This window comes from Brassica rapa, chromosome A10 (assembly GCF_000309985.2).
Source record: "Brassica rapa cultivar Chiifu-401-42 chromosome A10, CAAS_Brap_v3.01, whole genome shotgun sequence".
Taxonomy (NCBI): Eukaryota; Viridiplantae; Streptophyta; class Magnoliopsida; order Brassicales; family Brassicaceae; genus Brassica; species Brassica rapa.
The window spans coordinates 3124780-3146478 of record NC_024804.2 but is presented as its reverse complement, the minus strand read 5'-3'; the positions used below and the strand labels follow the sequence as shown (position 1 = coordinate 3146478).

Here is a 21699-nt window from a genome sequence, read left to right as displayed (position 1 = left end):
GGATTGGTTTGATTCTTCGAATTTGAGTTTTTTGTCATACCCTAAATAATGACATAAAAGACAAATAGCATTATAATTTTTATACACTTACATCCGCGGATGCGTGGACCAAAATTTAGTCTTGACTTATGGTGATATAATTGTACATATGCATACAACATTTAATAAAAATATTCTCGAAATGTCACTGTTCTTAATCCGATTTAGATAAAAAAAATTATCATATGTATCTATAAATAATGTTATTCTCACAAAGACACATCTATATTGATGAAATTTCATACAAAAAAAGTCCTGTTAAACTAACAGGAAACAACAGCCACAAAATCTGCCATACATGTTTATTAATTTATCAGTACATATTATTTGCAAAAGGTTTTATTTCTCAGTATATAAATACATGAAATGCTGAGAGAAAAGGAGTAAGATTGAAATATATAATTATGTAAATATATATATATCTCTAAAACATATATAATCTTGTTATTTTTCTCTTCATAGTAAGAAAACATTTTGTTATGTTTATCTTCCCCCTCTCCTACCTCCTCCACGCCTCCCACCAGGTGGGTTGTGTCTACCGTTGGCCGATGGCTCATCGTAGTCATTGGTGTGCACCATCATCAATGATCTACCTCTCACCACCATCTTTTCATTTTCTGTTATGCATGCAATTTAAAATATATATTAAGAATCTAAAACTTATCACCAATCCAGAAATTAAATAATCACGGAAGCTAAAACCACGGTTGAATAAAATAATACGAAAGACTAGCTATCTCCTTAGGCACGCATGTATAATCAGCTACTTGACTTTATACGAGATAGATCTAAACCATGTTTTATTAAAATTCTGCTTGATAATTATAGCTGAGGAGACTGGGCAATCCATATACGATTATGGATATGAAAAGATACAACTCTATGTTCTTCCTTTTTATAGTATGTGGATGGGATCGATGATGAGCTAGATTGTTCTAGTTACCTGGAAATGATAAACTGAGTCGAGCCGAAGAGACAATCGAAAGTGCAAAGAAGATGCATAAACATAGCCGAATTGCGGTACTATAACCCATCCTCTCTAAATTTTCCTTCTTATATTTGTATCTCTCTCTCTCTCTCTGCCCTCTATTCAACTATACCTCTCGTCACCCTCTCCTTTTATAAACGCAAAATGTTTTATTAGCTTTCACACTACTTTAAAATAAGGTAGTGCTACACACCCCGAATATTATAATCTATGTACGTAAAAAACTCTACAATCTCATTTTGAAATGTCAACTTTAAAAGGTATATTAGGGCTCTGATGTTTTAGGGCACAACAAACTTGAAAACATTTTGATCAAAGATTGGTATGTATAGAGGCCTAAAAAGGCATGTCCTTGGAATATTTTGATGCCAATCTATCTACTTGTACTACAAATTATTTCGCATGATTTTAGCCAAAAAAAAAACAAACTTAGTTCGCATGTATGTTTTGATTGAATGTATGCTTATCCATTAATACACAGCGTAATTTTTTAACCAAAATATGAAAATGACGCTTGTATCTTAATGGTTCCATACAGTATCTAATTTTCATTTTGACTTATCACTTTGAGAAGATAAACCTCGATTAAATACAAGATATTAATGAATTAATGTAGCAATAAAATCAAAGATCGAAAACACAGAACCTGTTACGGATGTCCAAACAGCAGCTGATGCTTACCATATGGCATCGTCTTAGTGGATGTATGAGTTGACAATTTCAGACAAATCGTGGATTCCACAGTTAGCACAGAAGCGAGGCGAACATGTGTTGCATGGGGCGTTGACTTACAGGCACCGTCCGTTTCAAAACATGTCAACGTCAGATTGTTTGGCCAAAAAAGGATTTTGGGGTTTTCTCACTTTTTAAAAGGAAAATTTCTGACCATCATGTGGGGTTTTTAACGTAATAGTTGATATCCTTTTTGGTCGACGTCAGAGCCTTAGAAATATTGCGTAATCTTTTACGCTTTAAGTTGACATTAACAATAGTTATCGTACAGCGAAAAAGACGTAATTTTATATTTCGGGATGAAGAGGTTTATCTATCTATCTATCTGCCTCTATCTTTTGACTTTTTCCTTTATAAAATGGGGAATTCTCAACCAAAAGTTGGACTACTTATATCTGAAATGTATGGAAAATTTGGATACTTATTCATACCATGTAATACGTTAACAGTGGTTAGCCATCATTGATACGTTCGTGATGATGGATATGATCTTTAACAAGAAGTGATGATAAATGGGATCATGGGATGATATATACACATGCATGCTGGCGCACATTAGTTGTCTAGCAAATCCCATATACAAGATAGTTATACTTATATACCACCATCTTAAGCAAAGGCGGCCCAAGAAAATGCACCGGCAATTCTGGTTCCTTTCTGTTTCTAGTTATTTGTTTAAATCTTAAACATGTGAGTTGATTTTACTTCAAAACTGCCTGCTAGATGTTCGATACATTTTTATGAACATGTCCAACATTCAGAGGTACTTTACTTCTCTAGATTCTAAACTGCCTGAGCCACCAACTGAATCATATCGGACGACAAAAGAACGGCTCTTGCATACATGTTCAGTCAGAGGATCGAATTACTCGAACAAGAGGATGTTGTAGAGTTGCAGATAGAGGAACAATCACATTCTAAACATTAACCAACCATAACAAAGATAGCACGTCCAGCTAATCAATAAGGCACAAGAGTAACAACAAACATTTGTCTTTTCTTTGAGTTCATGCCTAAACAAAGACGAGTACAGACACTTGTCATCGTTTCTTGAATCCATATTTCTTACGTTCATAGAACAGATCAGTCTTCGCACTCCCGAGATTGACAATCTTGGGACAACCATCTCTATCTTTCTCCTGTTGCGTACACTCTTTGCAGTAGTAAGCATCTGAGATCCCAACACCTCCGCATATGACACACCGTCCTTGAAACGAACCATAGTTGCATTCATCGCAAATCCGAACCAGCGTACACGGGCGCACGTAGGAATCGCAGACGACGCATTTGCCATCGCATTTCTCGCACAATCGCCCAATAGCAATGCCAGGTTGTTTCCGGCACATGATCAAATCAGGATGATGCTTAGCCATGGCTGCTGAAACAAGGCTCTTTGGGACCTGCTAGAAAAAGAAACAGATGAACATAGTCGTAAGTAACCGTTAAAAGACATAGCAATTCCACTTCTCAGAGGAATTTCAACGAACACTTGGCAGTCAGTAGTTCTATTCGAAAAAAAAATTGAAATCCATTGCAGACCGAACAAAGGCGAAGCAAGCAATAAAAAAACAATCGCTGAATCGAACACATAAATCGATTTAAGTTAAAATCTTCGCGCCGGGAAGCAATGGAACGTGTGTTCGATACCACAAACACTAAGAATCCAGATAACCAATCTCATAAACCCAAAGTAAATATAAAAACAAAGTGAATGTAACCTGACTTTGAAGGAGAAGAGGAAGAAGGTGTCACACGAGTTAGGAAACTATGCGATCCAGGATCTCCGAGCGACGATATGAGCGGCAGAGAGACGGCCGCCGGGAATAAAAAGTGTGAACCGGGTCGGGTTCTAGAAATATTTTTAAATATCCATGTATCCATGTCGGTCCGACTATTATGGGCTTTCTGTCTATAGGGCCTTCACTCTAAACGGCTTTTATTATTTTCAGATGGGCTTTCTTTCTATTTTGACTTTTCCTCACAATATGTAACACGTGTCATGAAAAAAATAATAATACCACGTGTTTCATTATATTTCTCCTCCCTCCACCACACATCAAGGTCAAGTGATCAAATGATTTTTTTGTTCATAACCACAATTTATTTCTCTTGACCTTTTTTTTTCCGTTTTGTTATCCAATTTTTTTTTTCTGGAAGAGTAACAACAAAGTGGAGTTGACCAACATTTTTTAAAAATAAGGCGGAACAAGTGGACTGTGGCGGTGGGTTCGTGATTTGAAAAGTCAAAGAAGAAGAAGATGGTGGTGGTAGCGTTTGACTTTGAAGAAGAAAGCGTCGTCGCCGATAGGCCTCGAAGACTTCTCTTCTATTTATAGCTTCTTTTCACCTTCGTTGATAACATTCATTCAAACGACTAGGAGAACGCAAACAAAATAAATATACAGGAAAAAAAAAAATCATCAACAAAAAAGGTTTAAAGGAAAGGATGTCTGTTGCCGTCTGCAGCTCGCCGGTTTTCTCCCCGTCCTCGTCTCTTTTCTGCAACAACAAGGCGTTGAACATTTCTCCGGCGCATCAAAACCTGACTCTGTCTCATTCCCATCTCACTCCTCTTGCTTCTTCTCCTTCGGCTGCGTCTCCCACTTCGCCGTTCTGCCTCCGTCTTCTTAAACCGCCGGTTAATTCAGTGTTTGGTTCGGACTCTGGTCCCTTTGACCGCCAGCTGGGAGGCGTTCTGAAGAGGAAGCGACCTACGAGGCTAGACATACCGGTGGCTCCCGTGGGTGTTGCAGCACCTATCTCTGTGAATGCAGAGACGACAAGGGAAGAAAGTGGAGAGGTGGAAAGGGAAGGTGATGAGTTTTCAGTTTACTGCAAGAGAGGAAAGAGAGAAGCTATGGAGGATCGGTTCTCTGCCATCACCAATCTTGAAAGAGATCCCAAACAGGTAACTTCAGTTCTCTTTTATTATTTCAAATTGTAATAATTACTAGAAAAATGATATTCCAATATGTATTATATATAATCTCATTTTTTGTGTGGGAATCAGATAGTTTAGATTTTAGAATAAATTTATTTTGCCAAATAAGATTTGGATTTTAGAACATTGAATCAAATTCAAAGCTCCCTATCAAAATTCTAATATGACCAATGAATCATATGTGAAGTTCATATTGTAGAAGTAGTCATTAAATCTCAAATGTTGTTCTACGATTTGCAGGCAATTTTTGGAGTCTATGATGGTCATGGAGGATCAAGAGCGGCTGAGTTTGCGGCTAAGAACTTGTGTAATAACATTCTAGGAGAGAGAGGTAGTGAGAGGAACGAGTCAGATATTGAAGAAGCTGTGAAACGTGGTTACCTAACGACTGATTCTGAGTTTCTCAAGGAGAAAGATGTTAAGGGAGGATCTTGCTGCGTCACGGCTCTGATTAAAGATGGGAATCTCGTGGTGTCCAATGCCGGTGACTGCCGTGCTGTTTTGAGCGTTGGAGGATTCGCGGAGGCTCTGACTTCTGACCACCGCCCTTCGAGGGACGATGAACGGAACAGAATTGAAAGCTCGGTAATAATTCATACCTCTATATTAACATTTAATGTTTGTAAATCATTTTTCAATAAACTTATGGTTGATTTTCAAGAATATGATTAAGTAGTGCATTGATATTTAGTCTTCATTCAGTTTATATTTTTCTTGGTTTTTAGGGTTTTAGAAAAAAATAGCAACCTACGTAGTACAACCTCGTTTTAGTATGTTTTTGGTTCTGAGTTTTAGCATGATAATCTTGCAGGGCGGTTATGTTGATACATTTAACAGTGTTTGGAGAATCCAAGGATCTTTAGCGGTATCTAGAGGCAGTGGCGGAGCCGCCAGAAAGTTTTTGTACCGGGGTCAAATTTTTTTATCTCCAAATACATAATTTATAACCACGGAAAAACTATAAATATACTATATGATCATTCATATCTTAAAACTTGTTTACCATAATTATTTACTACAATTTAAAATAATTTTGATAAAACAAATCATAAAAGTTTTAGAAATTCATTACTGATGCGATATTGTAATATTATTTTTTGATGATTTTCATTGGCTGATATTTTTTTGCCGATTCAGAAACTGATCCATTAGTTAACTGATAAATTTACATAATCATTGAATCATAATCATTTTTAGTTTGCTAAAATAAAGAAGAGAGTGTATAACAAAAAAAATAGAAAACTTATTTAAAAATTATTCGATCAAAAAAAAATTATCTAAAAATTGTTTGGGGAACATGAGAGTTCTTCCTCTTTGCGTTGTCCAGAAAAGAAGTACAAATCTCTTTTTTTCAAATTCGCTCATTATTGGACCTAATACAATTTGGGAGTTATTGAAATATGTAACTAACACTTATTATAAAAACGTGTTTATTGAAATCTAAGCTAAAATTAATATAAATCAAATGTTTAACAAATAAAATAAACATATTATTTATATAATTTTAAATTATCTTCAATCTTTAATGTTTTGTGATTATATTTGTGAAATTATATTTTTAGTGGGGTCAAATTTTCATTTTTAAAGGGGTCAATACAAATTTTCTTAAATAAAAAAAAATATTTTTAAAAAAAGTAGTGGGGTCAGCTGACCCCACACCTCCTTCACTGCCTCCGCCCCTGTCTAGAGGAATCGGAGATGCGCATCTCAAAAGATGGGTGATATCTGAGCCAGAGACAAAGACTTTACGTATCAACCCCCAACACGAGTTCTTGATCTTAGCTTCAGACGGTCTGTGGGAAAAGGTTGGTAACCAGGAGACAGTAGATATAGCTCGACCGTTCTGCATGGGAACCGATCAGAACCAAAAGCCATTGCTAGCGTGTAAGAAGCTCGTTGACCTCTCTGTTTCACGAGGCTCCTTGGACGATATCAGTGTTATGTTGATTCCGTTACGCCGCTTCATCTGACCAGTGGAGATATGTAGAGATTAGAGAACACCTTAAGAATGTTTAAACTTCATTTGTCATATTAGTTATTAGGGCACTCTGTGTATATTAACATACCGTATGTGCATGAGTCTTAATTGTTACGTAACACAGGATATCTCTAACGTTTATACCCCTATATATATAGCTGATAAATACATACTTCAGCTAGAAACTTAATCTTAAAAAATCTGAACGTCTGAAAGTTTAGTACGATCTTAAGTCCAAGTGGATTCTCTTTTACATGAGTATCTTAGTGTTCCGTTCTGTTCGATACCACAAACACTAAGAATCCAGATAACCAATCTCATAAACCCAAAGTAAATATAAAAGAAGCGTAAATCTAACCTGACTTCGAAGGAGAAGAGGAGGAAGAAGAAGAAGAAGGTGTCACAAGAGTTAGGGAGAGAGACGGCCGCCGGGAACAAAAAGTGTGAACCGGGTCGGGTTCTAGAAATATTATAAAATATCCATGTATCCATGTCGGTCCGACTATTATAGGCTTTCTGTCTATAGGGCCTCCACTCTAAACGGCTTTTATTATTTTCAGATGGGCTTTCTTTCTATTTTGACTTTTCCTCACAATATGTAACACGTGTGATGGAAAAATAATAATACCACGTGTTTCATTATATTCATCCTTCCTCCACCAGACATCAAGGTGAAGTGATCAAATGAATTTTATGTTCATAACCACAATTTATTTCTCTTGACTTTTTTTTTCCGTTCTGTTATCCAAAATTATTTTTTTTCTGGAAGAGTAACAACAAAATGGAGTTGACCAACATTTTTTAAAAATAAGGCGGAACAAGTGGACTGTGGCGGTGGGTTCGTGATTTGAAAAGTCAAAGAAGAAGAAGATGGTGGTGGTAGCGTTTGACTTTGAAGAAGAAAGCGTCGTCGCCGATAGGCCTCGAAGACTTCTCTTCTATTTATAGCTTCTTTTCACCTTCGTTGATAACATTCATTCAAACGACTAGGAGAACGCAAACAAAATAAATATACAGGAAAAAAAAAAATCATCAACAAAAAAGGTTTAAAGGAAAGGATGTCTGTTGCCGTCTGCAGCTCGCCGGTTTTCTCCCCGTCCTCGTCTCTTTTCTGCAACAACAAGGCGTTGAACATTTCTCCGGCGCATCAAAACCTGACTCTGTCTCATTCCCATCTCACTCCTCTTGCTTCTTCTCCTTCGGCTGCGTCTCCCACTTCGCCGTTCTGCCTCCGTCTTCTTAAACCGCCGGTTAATTCAGTGTTTGGTTCGGACTCTGGTCCCTTTGACCGCCAGCTGGGAGGCGTTCTGAAGAGGAAGCGACCTACGAGGCTAGACATACCGGTGGCTCCCGTGGGTGTTGCAGCACCTATCTCTGTGAATGCAGAGACGACAAGGGAAGAAAGTGGAGAGGTGGAAAGGGAAGGTGATGAGTTTTCAGTTTACTGCAAGAGAGGAAAGAGAGAAGCTATGGAGGATCGGTTCTCTGCCATCACCAATCTTGAAAGAGATCCCAAACAGGTAACTTCAGTTCTCTTTTATTATTTCAAATTGTAATAATTACTAGAAAAATGATATTCCAATATGTATTATATATAATCTCATTTTTTGTGTGGGAATCAGATAGTTTAGATTTTAGAATAAATTTATTTTGCCAAATAAGATTTGGATTTTAGAACATTGAATCAAATTCAAAGCTCCCTATCAAAATTCTAATATGACCAATGAATCATATGTGAAGTTCATATTGTAGAAGTAGTCATTAAATCTCAAATGTTGTTCTACGATTTGCAGGCAATTTTTGGAGTCTATGATGGTCATGGAGGATCAAGAGCGGCTGAGTTTGCGGCTAAGAACTTGTGTAATAACATTCTAGGAGAGAGAGGTAGTGAGAGGAACGAGTCAGATATTGAAGAAGCTGTGAAACGTGGTTACCTAACGACTGATTCTGAGTTTCTCAAGGAGAAAGATGTTAAGGGAGGATCTTGCTGCGTCACGGCTCTGATTAAAGATGGGAATCTCGTGGTGTCCAATGCCGGTGACTGCCGTGCTGTTTTGAGCGTTGGAGGATTCGCGGAGGCTCTGACTTCTGACCACCGCCCTTCGAGGGACGATGAACGGAACAGAATTGAAAGCTCGGTAATAATTCATACCTCTATATTAACATTTAATGTTTGTAAATCATTTTTCAATAAACTTATGGTTGATTTTCAAGAATATGATTAAGTAGTGCATTGATATTTAGTCTTCATTCAGTTTATATTTTTCTTGGTTTTTAGGGTTTTAGAAAAAATAGCAACCTACGTAGTACAACCTCGTTTTAGTATGTTTTTGGTTCTGAGTTTTAGCATGATAATCTTGCAGGGCGGTTATGTTGATACATTTAACAGTGTTTGGAGAATCCAAGGATCTTTAGCGGTATCTAGAGGCAGTGGCGGAGCCGCCAGAAAGTTTTTGTACCGGGGTCAAATTTTTTTATCTCCAAATACATAATTTATAACCACGGAAAAACTATAAATATACTATATGATCATTCATATCTTAAAACTTGTTTACCATAATTATTTACTACAATTTAAAATAATTTTGATAAAACAAATCATAAAAGTTTTAGAAATTCATTACTGATGCGATATTGTAATATTATTTTTTGATGATTTTCATTGGCTGATATTTTTTTGCCGATTCAGAAACTGATCCATTAGTTAACTGATAAATTTACATAATCATTGAATCATAATCATTTTTAGTTTGCTAAAATAAAGAAGAGAGTGTATAACAAAAAAAAATAGAAAACTTATTTAAAAATTATTCGATCAAAAAAAAATTATCTAAAAATTGTTTGGGGAACATGAGAGTTCTTCCTCTTTGCGTTGTCCAGAAAAGAAGTACAAATCTCTTTTTTTCAAATTCGCTCATTATTGGACCTAATACAATTTGGGAGTTATTGAAATATGTAACTAACACTTATTATAAAAACGTGTTTATTGAAATCTAAGCTAAAATTAATATAAATCAAATGTTTAACAAATAAAATAAACATATTATTTATATAATTTTAAATTATCTTCAATCTTTAATGTTTTGTGATTATATTTGTGAAATTATATTTTTAGTGGGGTCAAATTTTCATTTTTAAAGGGGTCAATACAAATTTTCTTAAATAAAAAAAAATATTTTTAAAAAAGTAGTGGGGTCAGCTGACCCCACACCTCCTTCACTGCCTCCGCCCCTGTCTAGAGGAATCGGAGATGCGCATCTCAAAAGATGGGTGATATCTGAGCCAGAGACAAAGACTTTACGTATCAACCCCCAACACGAGTTCTTGATCTTAGCTTCAGACGGTCTGTGGGAAAAGGTTGGTAACCAGGAGACAGTAGATATAGCTCGACCGTTCTGCATGGGAACCGATCAGAACCAAAAGCCATTGCTAGCGTGTAAGAAGCTCGTTGACCTCTCTGTTTCACGAGGCTCCTTGGACGATATCAGTGTTATGTTGATTCCGTTACGCCGCTTCATCTGACCAGTGGAGATATGTAGAGATTAGAGAACACCTTAAGAATGTTTAAACTTCATTTGTCATATTAGTTATTAGGGCACTCTGTGTATATTAACATACCGTATGTGCATGAGTCTTAATTGTTACGTAACACAGGATATCTCTAACGTTTATACCCCTATATATATAGCTGATAAATACATACTTCAGCTAGAAACTTAATCTTAAAAAATCTGAACGTCTGAAAGTTTAGTACGATCTTAAGTCCAAGTGGATTCTCTTTTACATGAGTATCTTAGTGTTCCGTTCTGTTCGATACCACAAACACTAAGAATCCAGATAACCAATCTCATAAACCCAAAGTAAATATAAAAGAAGCGTAAATCTAACCTGACTTCGAAGGAGAAGAGGAGGAAGAAGAAGAAGAAGGTGTCACAAGAGTTAGGGAGAGAGACGGCCGCCGGGAACAAAAAGTGTGAACCGGGTCGGGTTCTAGAAATATTATAAAATATCCATGTATCCATGTCGGTCCGACTATTATAGGCTTTCTGTCTATAGGGCCTCCACTCTAAACGGCTTTTATTATTTTCAGATGGGCTTTCTTTCTATTTTGACTTTTCCTCACAATATGTAACACGTGTGATGGAAAAATAATAATACCACGTGTTTCATTATATTCATCCTTCCTCCACCAGACATCAAGGTGAAGTGATCAAATGAATTTTATGTTCATAACCACAATTTATTTCTCTTGACTTTTTTTTTCCGTTCTGTTATCCAAAATTATTTTTTTTCTGGAAGAGTAACAACAAAATGGAGTTGACCAACATTTTTTAAAAATAAGGCGGAACAAGTGGACTGTGGCGGTGGGTTCGTGATTTGAAAAGTCAAAGAAGAAGAAGATGGTGGTGGTAGCGTTTGACTTTGAAGAAGAAAGCGTCGTCACCGATAGGCCTCGGAGACTTCTCTTCTATTTATAGCTTCTTTTCACCTTCGTTGATAACATTCATTCAAACGACTAGGAGAACGCAAACAAAATAAATATACAGGAAAAAAAAATCATTAACAAAAAAGGTTTACAGGAAACGATGTCTGTTGCCGTCTGCAGCTTGCCGGTTTTCTCCCCGTCCTCGTCTCTTTTCTGCAACAACAAGGCGTTGAACATTTCTCCGGCGCATCAAAACCTGACTCTGTCTCATTCCCATCTCACTCCTCTTGCTTCTTCTCCTTCGGCTGCGTCTCCCGCTTCGAGTACTCCGTCAACGCCGCTCACTTCCTCGCCAAAGCCCGTGGAGGAGTGTATTATGGCTTGTGCATTGCGTGGGATCGTGGCATTAGAAGGTTGGAGGTGGAGGTGGATTCGGCGAGTGTGGTAGATTTTCTACGGACAGGGATACATGATTCTCATCCCCTGTCATTCCTAGTACGTTTGTGCTATGGCTTCATATCAAGAGACTGGCTAGTCAAGTTTTCTCATGTGTATAGGGAGGCTAATCATCTTGCCGATGGATTAGCGACCTATGCGTTCTCTTTACCATTTGGTTTGCACTATCTTGAGACTATTCCGGAGGTTGTTGTTCCGATTTTGTTGGAGGACTTGAGCGGGGTTTCTAGACCTCGCCATGTTTACTTGTAGTTGTTTGAGTTTTGAATAAAAAGTAGGGGACTAATGTCTCCTGCAGTCTACCAAAAAAAAATGTTCTTAACAGCCATCTCTCCAGTTAAAAGTTAAAAATACCATAGCCTTTATTATTTTCAAACTTCCTATCCAACTTGGTCTCTCCGTGATTTCTTTGGATAACGTTTAAGAGTAAGTTCTCGTGCTTGATGATCCCAACGGCAAATAATTTAGTAATACTTTCACCATGCGTGGAGCCTCATCAAGCACGTCAATTCCCAATATCTGTGTTCAGACAACTGGAGATCATCAACCAATGGAATCATGCCACAATGGACCACCGTCTTAAAATCCACTCCCTTTCGGCAACCTCTTCTCCCTTTTGACCATTCTCGACATTAGTCCTGATATCCTCTACTTTGCATACATATCATGTTACTGTGGTCTCACCGTGACGAAAATAGTTATATTTATGTACCTGTCTAATGATTGGCTATACATTGGTTTAGATACATGAATCCCTTGCTAATGATTTCTACGTCGGCTACCGTATATTCCATGTCTGATCATGTAGGAGTCAAAATAATAACACTGCACGAACCAAAAAAATGTGAAAAAGATCTCAAGCGTTCCAAATCTATCGGCACGTTTTAACCGCGCTCATTTGTCTTCCCCACGATTTGTCTGAGTGATTGGATCAACGTGATCCTGTCATTTGTCTAATAACTCTACATAGTATTTTTAAATGTTCAATTTATAAAACCCAAAACGATGGCGTGAAGAGTGCTACAGTAATATATTTTTGTGGGAGTAAAAAATCAAGAGACAAATATCAAACGCAACTTGATTCTTGTTGGATAAGGACTAAGGAGTATTGGCAAGTGCATTGATTCTTACAAATATCCCGATAACTTCTCCAAGTGTCCTTAGTGCCATATGCAATCTTTCTTCTAAATTTTAAATTATCCTTTCTGTGTTTCTTGCTATATTTTCAAAACAACTAATGAACTAACCGTTCGATCAATGTAAAAAACAGTTTTTAGAGAGAAGTTTCTCTTTCTAAAAATCCTCTCTTTTGAGCTAAGCCTCTCCATCCTTTAGAGTCTTAGACTTCTAAAAGAATTGGAGCTTTTGATTAGGACAAACCTTTCCTCACTCCCGATCTAAAGTTTTTTAGGTCCTTTTAATCTTTTTTCATCAATATTCGTTACTTCTCTTCTGGGTTTCCTTTAACGTTCTTATCCTTTCCCAGAAAAAGCTAAGATTATCGGCAACGGTTTCAACCGGCCATGTCTTCAGCCCTTGATAAAGCCCTTCTAGCTATGTCGTTAGAAGAGGAAGATACACCTTTCGACCTTCCTGATCTTCCTCAATACAGCTCTTGTCAAAATAACTCAATCAGTTTGATAGGAAGAATCCTTAATCCCGATTGCCAGAAGATTTCAAATTTGATTCGGGAGATGCCCCGTAAGTGGCAGAAATACGACCGAGTTCGTGGAATAGCGTTATCACCAGAAAGATTTCAATTCATCTTCAAACACGAACATGATCTGGTAGATGTTTATGAGAAAGGGGTTCACTCGTTCAACGATTGGACCTTAGCTATCGAGAGATGGGAAGAAAGACCTCCACCTGATTATCTCAACTTTGTTAACATCTGGGTTCGTCTTCGTAACATTCCAGTCAATCATTACACGGCTAAATCTATTGAAGCTCTTGGTGATTTAGTTGGTCAGGTTGTGATAGTCGCCTTTGATCCCTCTAGGCCGCGTCTAAATGATTATGAGAGAGTCTTGGTTCGCTTCGACGTCTCTAAGCCTCTACGCAAAACAAAGGTGGTTAATCTTCCAAGCGGTGAGCAAACTACAATCTTATATGAGTATGAAAGAATTCATAAAAGATGTTTTCACTGTCAACGCTTAACACATGAGCAAACGGTATGCCCCTTCAAGCTTCGACAACTAGAAAAGAGTTCAGAGCAGAGTAACATCTTGAACAGAGGTTTGAAGAATTCTCAAGACAAGGTTTTAAAAGAATCTGATCCTCTCTTTGGGGTTTTAGAAGAAAATCAGGTTGGGATTAATCCTGCAACAGGAAGACAGAGAATTGCCAAAGAAGTACTTGATGGAATGAGGCAGTATCTTCTTACAGCTTCAGGTCCCGAGAAAATCATCAGAGAATTCAGAGTCAAGGCTTCTCTAGCGGATTTGGGAAGTGATCCTGTAGCTCAAAAGTCTTTTCTCAGTCTGGAAAATGTTCCGGTGATTACATCTGAAGTTGAGAAAGGAAAAGGACATGTTTTTGAGTATCAGAACAAGTCTTCATCGGAGATTCCTAATCATACTCCCGGTTATCATACTAAACTTCTTGCATCTGCTATTCAAGCTGGGAGAAACAAGATTGACATATCTACTCCTCAATACTTCTATTCTGAAGGCTCAGCAAACGATTTCTATGAAGATTCAAGATCTTTCATGGAGTTCTCTTCGGTTAATTCGGCAGAGATTGGAGAAGCTGGTACATCACGTTCGGTAACTGGTTTCAAGCCTGGAAGAGCTCGTAGAAGACCTCCTAAAAGTAAAAGAAAACCTACTGAAGGAGCTTTAAAGATTAATGAAGTCAGTTACAAGAACATGGTTGTTAAGAGAAAGGCTGAAGATGAAGTCAAGCAAGGTTCTAAGATCAAGCGAAAGCTTAACGAGGCGGTCCCAATGGAGGGACTGCCCAAAGATTTATGAGCCTGATGAGCTGGAATTGCCAAGGCTTGGGACGGTCTCAAGACTTGGTGATTCCTCGTCTCAAGGAAATTCGTTCTACTTATTTCCCTGAGATTTTGTTTCTGATGGAAACTATGCATAGTCGTGATGTTTTGGTAGATATTCAAGAATGGTTAGGTTACAGCAGAGTATATACAGTAGAACCAGTTGGTAGAAGTGGTGGTTTGGCTCTGTTTTGTAAGAAAAATGTAAAGGTTGAGTTGAAGTTTGTGGATAAAAACCTTTTTGACTGTTGGGTTCAGTTCGACTCTTTCAGTTTTTACATGTCATGTGTTTATGGAGATCCCATGTATGTAAATCGTCCTAAATTATGGGAGCGTCTTTCAAGAATAGGAGTTATTCGTCAAGAATGTTGGTGTATGTTAGGTGACTTCAACGACATTCTTCATAACGGTGAGAAAAGTGGAGGTCCCATTAGGAATGATGCTACTTTTACTCCGTTCACGGATATGATCAGAGCTTGTCGTATGACTGAGTTACCAAGCACAGGGAATGCTCTTACATGGGGAGGTAAGAGAAACAATAAGTGGATACAATGTCGGCTTGATCGTTGTTTTGGAAATACTGAATGGAACCGTCTGTTTCCTGCGTCAAACCAAGCTTTCCTTGAAAAAAGAGGCTCAGATCATAGACTGGTTTTGGTAAGTCTGATGGCATCTCAAGATTCTTATAGAGGACAGTTTAAATTTGATAGAAGATTTCTTCATCAGCCGAATATTAAGATTGCTATCTCGCAAGCTTGGAAGAGTCCTCGTCCTCTGGTTGCTGCATCAGTATCAGATAAAATTCGCCTTTGCCGCAAAGCCTTGAGTAAGCTTAAGAAGACCAACTCTCTTAATTCAAAATCTCGGATTCTGGACCTGCATTCGAAGCTGGAAGTAGAACAGTCCTCAGACTTTCCCAATTTCCAGCTACTCAATCTTCTCAAATCTGATATAATGAAAGCTTATAAGGATGAAGAATCTTTCTGGAGTCAAAAATGTAAAGAGAGATGGGCAAATTCAGGTGATAAAAATACTAAATTCTTCCATGCTTCTGTCAAAGCTAATCGGTCTAAGAAGAGTATCGAGATGTTATTTGATATTAATGGAAGAGAGCAAAGATCTGAAGCTTCAAAAGGAATGGTCGCTGTGGATTTTTTCAACTCGATATTTTCTTCCTCAAATCCTTCTGACTTCACTGACATATTCCAAAACTTCACTCCGAGAGTTACTCACTCGATGAACTTGGATTTGATTAGAAAAGTTTCTTCATCAGAGGTTAGAGAAGCCCTTTTCTCTATCAATCCCTCTAAGGCTCCTGGAGCTGATGGTATGACAAGCTTATTTTTTCAAGAGTTTTGGGAAGTCATTGGAGATCAACTCACGTCTGAAGTCTGCAACTTCTTTGACACAGGGTATTTACCTTCTGAGTGGAACTATACTCAGCTCTGTCTCATTCCTAAGAAGGTAAATTCATCTCTTATGTCAGATCTTAGACCCATCAGTTTGTGCTCTGTACTATACAAGATAATAGCCAAGATATTAGCACACAGATTAAAACCTCTCCTGCCCCTTATTGTATCTCCAACACAATCTGCCTTTGTGACAGAGAGATTAATTTCTGATAATATCATAATGGCTCATGAGGTGGTTCATAGTCTATCTACTCATCCGTCATTATCATCTCAGTATATGGCTATTAAGTCCGATATGTCGAAGGCTTTTGATCGGGTCGAATGGAAGTTTTTAAAAGCCTTGCTTCAAGCTCTTGGGTTTCATCAACAATGGATACAATGGATCATGGTTTGTGTAACTACTGTTACTTATTCAGTCTTGATCAATGATAAACCTCATGGATACATTGTTCCTCAGAGAGGTTTAAGACAGGGAGATCCCTTATCTCCCTTTCTTTTTGTTCTCTGTACTGAAGCCTTGATTCACTTACTAAAGAGATCCTCTGCCCTGAATCGCATCTCAGGCATTCAGTTTTCTGAGTCAGGTCCTTCTCTCCATCATCTGTTATTTGCAGATGACAGTTTGTTTATCTGCAAAGCTGACTCTATTCAGGCTGACGAATTAAAAAGAATTCTGAGAGTGTACGGGGAAGCTACAGGGCAAATGGTAAATCCAAGTAAGTCATCTATTGCCTTTGGAAGTAAGGTAGATGTTGAAAGGAAAGAACAGATTAAACTGAGTCTAGGGATTGAAAAAGAAGGTGGAATGGGATCTTATCTTGGACTCCCTGAATGTTTTAAAGGATCTAAAGTTGACATGCTCAGGTATATCCATGATTCTTTAAAAACTAGACTCTCTGGATGGTTTGCTAGACTTCTATCACAAGGTGGAAAAGATATTCTGATCAAGACAGTAGCTTTAGCCATGCCTATTCATGCTATGTCTTGTTTTAAACTTCCTAAAACCACTTATGAATCTCTAGCATCTGCAATTTCAAATTTTTGGTGGAATTCCTCAGAAGATAAAAGAAAGATTCATTGGGTTGATTGGGATCATATGTGTCTCTCAAAGGAAGAAGGGGGGATGGGTTTTAGAGATATAGAAGTTTTTAATCAGGCTTTATTAGCTAAACAAGCTTGGCGTATTCTGCAAAATCCGAGCTCCCTGTATTCTCAGGTTATGAAAAGCAAATATTTTGAGAATGAAGACTTTCTATCTGCTTCTCTTACATCAAGGCCTTCCTTTGCTTGGAGAAGTGTTCTTCATGGTCGTGATCTCTTGACTAAAGGAATTACTAAAATGGTTGGGAATGGTTCTTCTCTTCATGTCTGGACTGATTCATGGATCAAGGATGGAAATACACGAAGACCTCTGATAAAAAATCCAATTATCGATATTGATCTTCGTGTATGTGATCTTATTGACTACCCCAGGAGAGGGTGGAATAAAGAGAAGTTGGAAGCTCTTTTCTATCCTGATGATGTAGCTTCTATTCTAAAGACAAGACCCGTGGTGTCTAAAGAAGATTTTTGGGTTTGGAGATATAATAAAAGTGGAGAGTATTCAGTTAAATCAGGCTACTGGCTGCAGAATCAGATTACAAATGGTCAGTTACATACTGAAGCCAAAGCCTTGCCCTCGATTAATATCCTCAAAGCTCAGGTTTGGTCTTTAAAAACTTCTCCAAAAATCAAAACTTTTCTTTGGAAAGTCCTTTCAGAAGCTCTTCCAGTGGCTGATAGGATCTTATCAAGGGGTATGAAAGTTGATTAAAGATGCCAAGCTTGCGGACTAGAAGGCGAGTCTATTAATCACCTCCTCTTTACTTGTGACGTAGCTCGTCAAATTTGGGCACTTTCAAACTTCCCAAGGCCCTGTTCTGAATTCTCCTCGGGGTCTCTGTTTTCCAACTTTCATCATCTACTTAGAACAAGTAAGTCTTCTTCCTTGCCTCCAGATATTGCTAAACGGTTTCCTTGGACACTATGGCATATTTGGAAAAGAAGAAACTCTATGTTGTTTGAGGGTAAATGTTTTACTCCCCTGGAGACTGTTGGAAAAATTAAAGAAGAGGCCGACCTCTGGTTTATAGCTCAAAGAGTTGATGCTGAAATAGAAAATTGTCATCCTTCACCTAATGAGCTTCCTAATCAAATCTGGATTCCTCCTCCTTTTTCTTGGGTTAAATGCAATCTAGCATATTCTTGGGATAAGAAAGCTAAGATTGTTGGAGTTTCTTGGATACTAAGAAATCATGAAAGAAAGGTTCTACTTCATAGCCGTCATGCTTTTGCTCAGATTGATAGTCTTGATGATGCAAAGCTTCAATGCTTACTTTAGGCTATTGAAAGTATGTCCAGTTTAAAGTTCTCTAATGTTATCTTTGGCACTGAAGCAAAAGATTTGATTGGAGCTGTTACAAGACCTAAAGCATGGCCATCTTTTGCATTTCAAGTTTCAGAGATAAATCTGGCGTTATCATCAATTCCATGTTGGAAGTTTCATTCTGAATTTCGTAAAACTAATCTGGGTGCAGTGCTCATTGCTGAAAGTGCTTCTTATGGAGCCCGGTTGCATTCTTATGTGGCTAGGAGTTACCCTTTTTGGCTTAAGAACACTTTAGTTAATGATCTTGTACTGGTTTGATAAGTTGGTCTTAACTGTTGGTTCATCCTTCTGTCTCCTCACCTGTTTGAGGCATTTTTTGGGTTTATCTTGTAACCATCCCTCTTAAACTTTGTCACCTTGTTTATAAACATCAGTGAGAAAAAAAAAAAAAACCGTTCGATCAATGTAACATTTTGCATGGATTAAATTTTTTAGATTTTTTCCTATATATATTTTAGTCGTTATCGTCCAAAGCCTGACCATCGAACATGGTAGAATTTGTGAAAAAGATGTTAGTGATAGACACGAGAGCTTGGGTTTTACATGACATATCCACGTGGGAAATTAGTAAAAAGATGAGACTTTGCAAATCGAAAGGACGAGTGTCCATGTCAGCAACAAAAAAAACAATTGCAACTTTATTTCACGTTCACATTTTCTGTCTTAAATTTCGAAAACACACATATAAATAGCTTCGTGTTTCGTAAGGACGACATATGAAAGTACACAATGGAGAAACAGAGCATCACACACACTTCTTCTTCAATGTCATCTTCTTGGATCCGTGGTACATGCATTGGAAGAGGTTGTTTCGGTACAGTTAACACGGCGATTAATAAAACAGACGGTGAAGTTTTCGCCGTGAAGTCCGTGGATCTCGCCACGTGTCTTCCCGCTCAGTTAGAGTCTCTAGAGAACGAGATCACCGTTCTCCGTTCGCTCAAGCCTCATCCCTACATAGTGCGGTTCCTCGGCGACGGAGTCTCGAAAGAAGGAGCGACGTCGTTTCGCAACCTCCACTTAGAGTATCTCCCAGAAGGTGACGCGGCTAAAAACGGAATCGACGAGACTCTCCTACGGCGTTACGCGGCGTGTCTCGTCTCCGCTCTTCGCCACGTACACTCGCAAGGACTCGTTCACTGCGATGTCAAGGCGAGGAACGTACTCATCAGCCGGAGCTCCGGAGTCAAGCTAGCGGATTTTGGATCGGCGATCAGAGTTAGCAGACCGACGGCTAAGTGTAAGATTACGCCACGTGGAAGTCCTCTCTGGATGGCTCCGGAGGTGATCAGAGGAGAGTACCAAGGGCCGGAGAGCGACGTGTGGTCTCTTGGCTGCACGGTCATAGAGATGCTCACTGGCAAACCCGCTTGGGAAGATCTCGGGGTTGACTCGCTGAGTCGAATCGGTTTCTCCGATGAGTTACCGATTTTCCCATTGACGAAGCTGTCGGAAACCGGGCGGGACTTTTTAGACAAGTGTCTGAAGCGAGACCTAAGTCAGCGATGGAGTTGCGACCAGCTTATGCAGCATCCGTTTCTGTCTGAGTCTCAGTGTCACGACTCGTCTTGCGCTGAGTCATCTCCGCGTTATGTGCTGGACTGGGTTAACTCGGATGAAGAAGATGAGGAGGTAGAGAGAAGCGAGTGGAGTGCGGCGATGACAAGGATCTGTAAAATTGCGACAACCAGAGGGGCAAATTGGGAAACGGATGGTTGGGTGGATGTTAGAAGTCACCACCCTTCAGAAGAGGAAAGGGCAAAGATAGAATACTCGGAACACAACGCTTCATTGAATCCGTACGATGACGTGGCTGATGAGTCGGCGAGGAGTGACGTTGCTGTGTATCCCAATAGACCACCGGGAAACGAGGACTCGGCGGCGGAGGTGCCATATGAAGTAGTGATGATTTTACGTTTATTAATGGAATGTATGGTTTATTCTAGAATTACATGTGTATCCACCGAAGCTTCTCATTACTTCTTGTTATCAATATCGTAGCAAGGAAGTGTTGTCTTTTAATGCAAGCCTTAGTTTTTTTTTTTTTTGTTAGTTTGGACGAAACTATCATTTATCGTGGTGAGATGAAATCATGAAAGTGAGTGTTCTGAGACCAGGCTTTGTAGATTCTACTCCAAATTCTGTTGTCTCTTCTTGATAACTCTATACACTCTACTTGAGACCAGACTTTGTAGATTCTGCTCCAAATATTTGCCTTTTGTTTTGCTTAACACGTAAATTTATTGCAAGGGAAACTTAAACCGTTATTTTAGTTTTATATCTCTCATGCAATTGCATGATCAAATGGTAAACTGATATAATGATTGAGCTACCAAAAAGTTTTTAATGTAAAACACATTATGAGAATTGTTGTGGGTTCATAAGCAGATAGAGAAGAGAGACATATGTTTTGTGCTTTAGAAGGGGAGATACGTTGATTCATCATTCATGTTAGGGTTTCTAAGGTCTAAATATCAAAAATAGAAACTAACTATATTTACACAAAAATGGTAAATAATTGCCAACAATCTTGGAAGAATATACTACAAGTATTTGACCTACGCTTTTAAAATGCCATATTTGTAATGTTGTAACTCTAAACTGTTTCTAACAAATAAAATTTGACGCAGTGGCCAAATTAAGTTTAGAGAAAGCTTACATAATTTTTTTAATATTATGTTGATTTTTGTCAGCACTCAGCAGTATAATATAAATAAAAATACTTTATCCTTTTTGAAAACATGTTAATTGTTCTGAAAAAGTATTGATCATGCTAATAACTTAATGGAACAACTCACAATATTCAGATTAATACAAGACAAATCCCAAATATTAAAGGGTTTTTTGAAAAATTGACCTACAACTTAAAGTCAAACACAAAACTAACCTCCATTTTTTTTTGAAAATTGGTTTTGCCCTATTCACCCCACAAATTCATATAATTTACAAAAATGCCATCAATTTTTTTTTTTTTTTTTTCGAAAATGACATTTTTACTCTCTCACCCTCATCATCTTCAAGTAATTACAAGATTGCCATTGTCATCAATACCACAACCACCATGAACAACCAATTTGAAGCTCTTAATGCTCCCAAAATCGATTTACCCTTCTTCTTTTTCCATTCTTGTGAACTAAACACAACATATCTCTCACTTTCTCTCCACAATGAGCTAAAAAACCCAAGATTTTGATTCTAAATTTTTTATGGTTCATAGAGTCATAGAAGCTAACGATTCTGGGTGGGTGACTTTCGTTTGTGATTCTATGTGCTTGGAGAAGCCTTATGTATGCTAAGGAACTTA

General features: G+C 38.1%; 6 protein-coding genes across 10 annotated transcripts; 4 read left to right on the top strand and 2 right to left on the bottom strand.

The window, feature by feature from the left end:
- Nucleotides 1-332: 332 nt before the first annotated feature.
- LOC103843971 (protein PSY3) lies at nucleotides 333-2344 on the bottom strand. The gene is made up of 2 exons (XM_009120736.2): nucleotides 983-2344; nucleotides 333-656 (listed from the first exon to the last, which is right to left on the bottom strand). The coding sequence occupies exons 1-2, from the start codon at nucleotides 1071-1073 to the stop codon at nucleotides 523-525; spliced, it is 225 nt and encodes a 74-aa protein (XP_009118984.1). The 5' UTR covers nucleotides 1074-2344; the 3' UTR covers nucleotides 333-522.
- Nucleotides 2345-2590: 246 nt separating this feature from the next.
- On the bottom strand, nucleotides 2591-10642 carry LOC103843972 (PHD finger-like domain-containing protein 5A). 5 transcript variants are annotated; one of them, XM_033282237.1, is made up of 2 exons: nucleotides 10567-10642; nucleotides 2591-3159 (listed from the first exon to the last, which is right to left on the bottom strand). In XM_033282237.1, the coding sequence occupies exon 2, from the start codon at nucleotides 3130-3132 to the stop codon at nucleotides 2800-2802; it is 333 nt and encodes a 110-aa protein (XP_033138128.1). In that variant the 5' UTR covers nucleotides 3133-3159; nucleotides 10567-10642; the 3' UTR covers nucleotides 2591-2799. The 5 variants fall into 5 exon arrangements, with proteins under 5 accessions (XP_033138128.1, XP_033138127.1, XP_033138129.1 ...); XM_033282236.1 differs by having other exon boundaries at nucleotides 10572-10622; XM_033282238.1 differs by lacking the exon at nucleotides 10567-10642 and adding an exon at nucleotides 7037-7174 and having other exon boundaries at nucleotides 2601-3159.
- Nucleotides 3970-6896, top strand: LOC117128997 (probable protein phosphatase 2C 2). The gene is made up of 4 exons (XM_033282235.1): nucleotides 3970-4667; nucleotides 4941-5285; nucleotides 5512-5575; nucleotides 6390-6896. Exons 1-4 carry the CDS (start codon nucleotides 4206-4208, stop codon nucleotides 6668-6670), a joined length of 1152 nt encoding a protein of 383 aa, XP_033138126.1. The 5' UTR covers nucleotides 3970-4205; the 3' UTR covers nucleotides 6671-6896.
- LOC103843974 (probable protein phosphatase 2C 2) lies at nucleotides 7523-10426 on the top strand. Its single transcript, XM_033282234.1, has 4 exons — nucleotides 7523-8198; nucleotides 8472-8816; nucleotides 9042-9105; nucleotides 9920-10426. The coding sequence occupies exons 1-4, from the start codon at nucleotides 7737-7739 to the stop codon at nucleotides 10198-10200; spliced, it is 1152 nt and encodes a 383-aa protein (XP_033138125.1). The 5' UTR covers nucleotides 7523-7736; the 3' UTR covers nucleotides 10201-10426.
- A 70-nt stretch (nucleotides 10643-10712) lies between the features above and the next one.
- LOC103844409 lies at nucleotides 10713-14543 on the top strand. The gene has a single exon (XM_033282232.1). The coding sequence runs from the start codon at nucleotides 13084-13086 to the stop codon at nucleotides 14530-14532; it is 1449 nt and encodes a 482-aa protein (XP_033138123.1). The 5' UTR covers nucleotides 10713-13083; the 3' UTR covers nucleotides 14533-14543.
- A 4336-nt stretch (nucleotides 14544-18879) lies between these two features.
- On the top strand, nucleotides 18880-21232 carry LOC103843975 (mitogen-activated protein kinase kinase kinase 18). Its single transcript, XM_009120740.3, has one exon. It carries the CDS (start codon nucleotides 19125-19127, stop codon nucleotides 20394-20396), a length of 1272 nt encoding a protein of 423 aa, XP_009118988.2. The 5' UTR covers nucleotides 18880-19124; the 3' UTR covers nucleotides 20397-21232.
- The last annotated feature ends 467 nt before the right edge of the window (nucleotides 21233-21699 follow it).

Coding starts and splice junctions, on each gene's coding strand:
- LOC103843974 (XM_033282234.1), top strand. CDS start 7,737: ATGTCTGTTGCCGTCTGCAGCTCGCCGGTTTTCTCCCCGTCCTCGTCT. Junction 8,199..8,471: donor TTGAAAGAGATCCCAAACAG/GTAACTTCAGTT, acceptor TACGATTTGCAG/GCAATTTTTGGAGTCTATGA. Junction 9,106..9,919: donor ATCTTTAGCGGTATCTAGAG/GCAGTGGCGGAG, acceptor CCCTGTCTAGAG/GAATCGGAGATGCGCATCTC.
- LOC103843975 (XM_009120740.3), top strand. CDS start 19,125: ATGGAGAAACAGAGCATCACACACACTTCTTCTTCAATGTCATCTTCT.
- LOC103844409 (XM_033282232.1), top strand. CDS start 13,084: ATGTCTTCAGCCCTTGATAAAGCCCTTCTAGCTATGTCGTTAGAAGAG.
- LOC103843971 (XM_009120736.2), bottom strand. CDS start 1,073: ATGGGTTATAGTACCGCAATTCGGCTATGTTTATGCATCTTCTTTGCA. Junction 657..982: donor ACTCAGTTTATCATTTCCAG/GTAACTAGAACA, acceptor CATGCATAACAG/AAAATGAAAAGATGGTGGTG.
- LOC117128997 (XM_033282235.1), top strand. CDS start 4,206: ATGTCTGTTGCCGTCTGCAGCTCGCCGGTTTTCTCCCCGTCCTCGTCT. Junction 4,668..4,940: donor TTGAAAGAGATCCCAAACAG/GTAACTTCAGTT, acceptor TACGATTTGCAG/GCAATTTTTGGAGTCTATGA. Junction 5,286..5,511: donor GGAACAGAATTGAAAGCTCG/GTAATAATTCAT, acceptor ATAATCTTGCAG/GGCGGTTATGTTGATACATT.
- LOC103843972 (XM_033282237.1), bottom strand. CDS start 3,132: ATGGCTAAGCATCATCCTGATTTGATCATGTGCCGGAAACAACCTGGC.